Source organism: Leptosomus discolor, chromosome Z (genome assembly GCF_034619465.1).
Source record: "Leptosomus discolor isolate bLepDis1 chromosome Z, bLepDis1.hap2, whole genome shotgun sequence".
NCBI classification, from domain to species: Eukaryota; Metazoa; Chordata; class Aves; order Leptosomiformes; family Leptosomidae; genus Leptosomus; species Leptosomus discolor.
Genome location: NC_141419.1, coordinates 16,376,610 through 16,382,955, shown reverse-complemented (window position 1 = coordinate 16,382,955; position 6,346 = coordinate 16,376,610). Strand labels below are relative to the sequence as shown.

Genomic DNA, 6,346 nt, shown 5'->3' with positions numbered 1-6,346 from the left:
CGTCGGTGCGGCGTAACCAAAGCTTTTACATGAACACGGCGGTCTCTTCTTTCAGAAGGGCCAAGCTTCCACACAGCAATTTCTTTTTAAGGCATGCATTTTAATAAAACCTTCAAAGGCTAACAACTTATCAAATGCGTACTCAGGAAACACACCGCACAATTGCAAAGTAAATCCAAACGTGTAAGAAATAACTAAAGAATAACACTGCTTACCTACAGTCTCTCTCAAACTAATTTCAGTCACCATTTATTACCCTCTTTTCATTGTCAGAGGTTATTTCATGGCTCAGGAGAGGCAGGGAATAGCTTGTAATTTAGTGTCCAGCTCAGGTCTGATCCTGCAAAGTTAAGGGGAAGCTGAGGAGCGCTGTCTCGATGCTGACACAGCACGTTTAGACTTGGCCTCCGAGCCCACCTAAGCAGCTAAAGCAGTACTTTTGTGCAGACCATGCTCTATTTAGTAAAGGCCTCTGCGGCATATTCATCTGTTCAGGCAAGTCAGAGGTCGATGTTCTCTTGTACTCAGTCACTATCATATTCCTCTATTTTGAATTCGTCTTCCTCCATGATTGCTTGAGCTGCAACAGGCTGAGGCTGACTGCAAGGCAGTTCACTTCCACTGCACTGGCTAGAAGACAGAGGGAACCCATCCGATTCATTCTCCTTCGTGCTGTCTTCCCCCGTCTGTGCAGCCGTCTCCGTAGCATGCACGTCGGCACGGTCCTCCTCAGAGCTCACAAATACGTCTGGTACCCCAGGATCTTTATCAGTAAGTGTTTCAAGCTTTAGCCTGTAAAATTATCATTGCAACAGTAAGTTACCACGACAAAACAGCTGCTCTCTCAGGCAGAAGCTGCCATAGAAAAGATTGCCCGGGTGCCGCACGGGTCACCCTTCTTCACCGGTGCTTAACAGCTTTCGCATTTTCTGGCAGTAAAACCCTCCATCAATCACAGTTAGCGTGATCAATCAAGCTGCACACATGCTGTGCTTCCATCACTACCTTCAGGATCATGTTTTTACAGCTCTGCGCCCATCTTGCAGGTGGAGATACTTGGGCCCAGAACTCAACACCGCACAGCTTAGCTGACGGCCTTCAGAAGACAGAGGAGTTCCTCTCGGGGAAAGGACGACCCTACGCAGCCTCAAAGCACAGCAACAGCCAAATTCCAGATCAAGTTTGTGCTCCGTCACTTTCCCAGTACCCACTGCTGCTTTCGAGTTTCAATTTAACTTGAAAATTTCTTTCACTATTTGGACTTCTCAGTCTTTCTAGCACCTCTGTATCAGTCTGTCACCAATGTTTATTATTTTTCCCACTTTACATGGGAATAATAAAAACTTACGCAGTTACTGACAAAAAAACCTCGTCCTGGCACCAGTGCCAGGTGATCAAGTACCATGCACCCTCCTCAATGCCCATTTTCTTACCATCCCCATTCCATTGAGGAATATAACGGAAAAGAACTAAAATATTCTTTTTTTCCAGTGAACTAGCTGCATGGAAGTTTTATCAAGGACTGCTTAGTAACACAAAACCGATTCTTTTCAGCCAGGGTTCCCGAAGGAAGCAAATGCTTACTAAAATACCTACATTTCTGTGTACTTCCTTTTCAAGATAGTGACCAAGTGAAAAAGGATTACTGTGTTTTCAGGAGAAAGCTACCCCTCAGGTAAAACTCTAAGTGACACACACCCAGCTTACCAATGCAGATACAAAATGCTTATCAATGTTTACAGGTATGCTGCAGACTAAACTAACGGCATAAGGAAGCGTACCATTAAGTTGTAAAGTTACAAACATTTGGGCTTAGATGAGGGAGACTGCAGAGAAACGCACCGTTAGGGACGCTTTCTTCCTGACTAGCAACCTAAATGGCTTTTCGTACAACTGTTGAGGAACTGGGTGATTCTTGGGTAACAGAGCCTTGACCTTACAGGACCCATTTCACAGTTCAACTGGGACAGCAATACCGCAGCGATCAGTATGAGAAGCTTTGTCGCATGCCCTGACACGCTTTGCCAAGGGAAGATGTCACGTCACTGATGTACGTTGAAGATGCTTCTCTATGAAAGGGTTCTTCTCCTCAACGCGTTAAGAGAGAAAGTCTTACTTTCTTTGAGAAAAGAGAGAAGTCAAGTTTACCTCCCAAAATGTCTTTTCAGCGGTAGCCTCCCAATGTCTTGGATAAAAGCAATCTGAGCTGCGAACAAAGAATCACCAGTTTCACATTGGGTAGATCATAAGGCACGTACAATTAAACATACTGGGAAACAAATAATTCCTAAGTTAGGTCAAGTACCCTTGTACACATTTGCAATATTTCGGATACCAAAAACACGGCGCACGCGTGGACGTATTCTTTTTTTCAAACTGTTTACCACATTACCGTGACGTATTTACAGATTGCCTGCACAGAAAATTCCCTGACGCTCATCAGCTGCGTATTTATGATGCAGAGTTATTATTCCATAGCCTACAAAATGAATTCATCCTGATGTCAAGGCCTCAGGTAAGACGTGAAGCCTTTTCTTAGAAGTAATTAACACAGCATAAGCGACCCAGCTGTCTAAAGAGTCATTTTTGTATCAGGTACCATACAGAGTAAATGTTTCCACATGAACTGTCGGCTATTGGATGACCTCAGGGTACACGTCTTTTTAAAGCACTGCAAACTTGGATTATGCTTCCTTTATCTGAGAAAGGCTCTGTCGAGCCTTTGACGTCTGTTGATGTTACCGGAAAGGGATCGGTAAGCAAGGAAGATCTAGCTAATATTGCCTGCTAGGTTTCCAAAAGTCTTCTCACCAAACCCTCTAGCGTACATTTAAAAGAAGCCCTCAGCCGAAGAGAACAACTTAATGAGTAAAGTTTGATAAATAATCGGTTTGGAGTGGGGAGAGGGGCATGAGGTAACAGTTAACTCCTGCAGTGGGAAAAAGTTGCCAATACAGTTCTGCAGAGATCTGTGCTAGGACCTGGGCTAGCCAGCACCTTCTTAAAAGAAACCCTATGAAAAAAGGGGTGAAGAGTGAGATGAGCAAGTTTGCCGATGCCACCCAGTTAGACAAGCTAGTATAGGACAGGAAGACAGACAGAAGGGCTGTGCAAGGACCTTAAGAGACTGAGTGCGAGGGCAACACGGCGAGATCCAAAAGTACACAGACACCAGAAACCTATGCAGTTAAAGAAGGGAAAAATCATTCCAAAACTCCAACACGAGGACCCCATCTCCCACAATAACAAAGCATCGTATAGGCCTCTTTTCTGCCAAGAGAGACGCTGGCTTTAATTCTTTCAGTTACGTTAGTTTTAAAGATGTTCTTGGTGCTGTTTCAAACCTGCAGGACGGCTTTAATTTTGGCTGTGTTACTGGAAACGTTTGTGGATATCAGCTACATGCGTCTACTCCAAGCATTTCTTTTACCGAGACAGAAGCACAGGCAGTATTGACATTTTGTGTACAACATTTTTCAGCATGCTTTAATTACAAAGCAGATTCCAAGATCAGGAGTTACATCCATCTTACCTTGGTTTCTCATTGGATTTGCTAACATAGCAAGATAGGGCAATAGCTCTGTCTGAAGACACTCGGGTGGTAAGCAGAAGCTTGAAAAGAGAGCTTTTGCAGCCAGGCAATTTTCTTGATACTGTAAGGGTTGGGGGGGAGGGGGGGGAGGAGAAAGACAAGGGAAAAACCTGGTACACCATTATTGATGTAGCTATTCTGTACTGGACAAGACGAGACTTTCTTCTTGTCTGCTGGATGACTACACACAAGCTACTGAAGATGAGACCAGGAAAAAAGATGAGCACTTAAGCAGAGTTAACATATGCAGATCCTAAAAATCGTAAATCCCTTCACTTTTGCCTTTTGCTGGGCATTAAAATTTACAGAAAATATTTATCCCTGAATTCCCCACCCATCCAGGCCAATCTTTTTTGCCCGCTACAGCAAGAGAAATATTAGCTCAAATGTAAAAACTGGCCGAGCGCTTTCGTGTCTCATGAACAAGCGACTTCTGACAAACACATAAAACATAACAGCAGTCATTTGTCAAACTTACACAACAGTTTAATGTGACTGAAAGCGCACGAAAGCTTGAACTTACTTTTAGGAATACTTTATAGTATTTCAACAGTAATTGTGTCTCCGGTAACTTAGGATTAAGACTCTCCCAGCAGTAGGCCAACTTGGACACAGGAATCAGACTTTGTCAGAGGCCTCCAGTTTATTTTCCCATTAAAAGAATAACACCAGTGTACCCCTTCGATTGAGCAAGTGCTTTCAGAAGTAGCTTATACCAAAACGGGACATTTGACAAGTTTAGCACTGGGAGCAAATCTCATCTATACCACTCAAACCGTCACACCTTACCAAAAAAACATGGAAAAAAATTGATCAAGCATTTACCTTTTTATTGATAAAGAACCACTGGGGTTTATGCAAAGGCCGGAACCCCATCCCTCCTTGGTGATGGGCAAAGGCTCTGGACGTATTTGAATGTATCACCCCTCGGGTAGCCACAGACGCGCTGTATTTTTCCGTCTCAAGCCGTGTCTAAGAGAGAAATCGAGCACTGGGTGAACTCCAGCTCTCTGTACAGTATGTCTCACCTGAACTAAAACAGTCTGTAACTGCAGTGACACAACACGCCCAGAACACGTTCAGAATACCGTGAGACTTTTACTCAGAGCAGCTGCATGAAAAAGCTGGCTCAATTACTTCAGGGAAAGGGCACACAGGCTCCAACACATTTTAGCACGAATTTGTTCTACTTAACACTTTGTAGAATGTTTTACAAACGCTGTAACCCACTACAATAAAATACCGACAGAAGTTGGACAAAGAGGTGGACCCGCATCTCTTGTGTAGTGGATGTACTTCGGCATTCATTAGCAACTCACTGTCACCTACGCTGCAAGTTTGAAGTGATAGAGCTTAATTCTTACTGGCTCGTAAGAAAATTGCTTCCTACCATTCATAAACGCTTAGAGAGACATTTCAAAGCTCAACGTTTTGGGGTATTAAAAAACGCTTGATTTTTTGAAAATCAATGAAAAAATACTGAGTCAGAGCGTTACGAAAACAAAGCACGTGCGTATAAAAGGTGGCACTTACACTCCAGTTGCTGCAAAGGACATCAGCGGTGCTCAAATACTCACTGGCTCTCACTACATCATCTATATCAGAAAAAAAGTCTACATAGTTCTGGTGAAGGTATAAATTAAACACGCTTCCAGACATATGCGATTTTTCCACAATACCCTACGAGGAAAAAAAAGCACAAGCTTTACACAGGAAAAGCGTCCTATAAAAGCTGCGGTACGTTCCGATGGTTAGGGAGCTGGCACACGTGACCTACGAAGTGACGCTTATATACAAAAGGGAGGCTGGCTCCCTCTCCAAGAAGGCTAACAGGGGCGATGGGGAGGCAGAAGCCACTGCTGTCTTCAACTCTCTCAATGCGTGGTAACAGAAAGGTGAACTCGGACTCCTCTTGGCAATGCGCAGCCAAAGGATGAGAGGTGACAATCACAGGCCGCAGCAAGGGAACGTCCACCTTCCACCACAAGCCCGTCAGTGAGGTGAGAGAACCTCTCTCCTTGGAGATACTCAAAACTTGACCCGAGACCCAGAGCCTGGGAACCTAAACCACCTCCAAAGCTAGCCTCCAGAGCACTTTTCCAGATTAATTATTCTATTAGACAGAACTTAGACAGACCCAACACACCTACCTTAAGAGCAGTGACAAAACCACTGTGCTGGAGAATTTGCATCAATCACTTAGGCGTCCTGTCTGGGTTTTTTTCAAACCAAACCTGGAATCCCGCAGCTATTGCAGATGTACCTCAGGCTGAAGAAGCAAGGTGTCTCGACGGTATTCTGGTAAGTGAGCGGGCAGCTGAGGGAATTCTGACTCTGACGCCGGTTCTCCTACAAAGGATTTTACAATCTTCAGAGGACTCGGGCGAGGATGCGTAGCCGCTCGAGGCCCTGCCCCACTGGGTAGCGGGCTGACCCAAGGCCCCCCAGGGCTGTGGGGACAGGCAGGTCCTTCAGGCACCCTGGGCACAGCGCTGAGGCCACGAAGCTCTTCCTACCATCAAAGCTGCGCTTTTTGCTGGACCCTCTGCAGAGCGGGACTGTTAACTGAGGGGCCAGAGGGGACTGAGGGGACCCAGAACCAGCGGACGCGGCCAGTAGGGTGTGGGAGCGATGCCCAGTTTGGTCCCCAGCGCAGCAGCAGCAGCAAAACCAGCTTCCCCTCCTGCCCGCCCTGCCCTCCGCAGACGCCACGCTGTGAATGAGCAGCTGCTGCCACTTTTCCTGCAGGAGGAG

At 45.5% G+C, this 6,346-nt stretch overlaps 1 protein-coding gene across 1 annotated transcript; it reads right to left on the bottom strand.

Annotated features, from left to right (window-relative positions):
- Window positions 1-210: 210 nt before the first annotated feature.
- Window positions 211-5,819, bottom strand: LOC147413228 (cell cycle checkpoint protein RAD17-like). Its single transcript, XM_086479528.1, has 6 exons — window positions 5,743-5,819; window positions 5,126-5,272; window positions 4,418-4,564; window positions 3,533-3,653; window positions 2,149-2,206; window positions 211-792 (listed from the first exon to the last, which is right to left on the bottom strand). The coding sequence occupies exons 1-6, from the start codon at window positions 5,782-5,784 to the stop codon at window positions 525-527; spliced, it is 783 nt and encodes a 260-aa protein (XP_086335654.1). The 5' UTR covers window positions 5,785-5,819; the 3' UTR covers window positions 211-524.
- Between the last annotated feature and the right edge of the window lie 527 nt (window positions 5,820-6,346).

Excerpts from the sequence above, each read along its gene's own strand:
- LOC147413228 (XM_086479528.1), bottom strand. The coding sequence starts at position 5,784 with ATGCAAATTCTCCAGCACAGTGGTTTTGTCACTGCTCTTAAG. Across the intron at positions 5,273-5,742 it reads GTTTTGTCACTGCTCTTAAG|GGTATTGTGGAAAAATCGCA; the intron begins GTAGGTGTGTTG and ends TTTTCCTCGTAG. Across the intron at positions 793-2,148 it reads CTGAAAAGACATTTTGGGAG|GCTAAAGCTTGAAACACTTA; the intron begins GTAAACTTGACT and ends ATAATTTTACAG.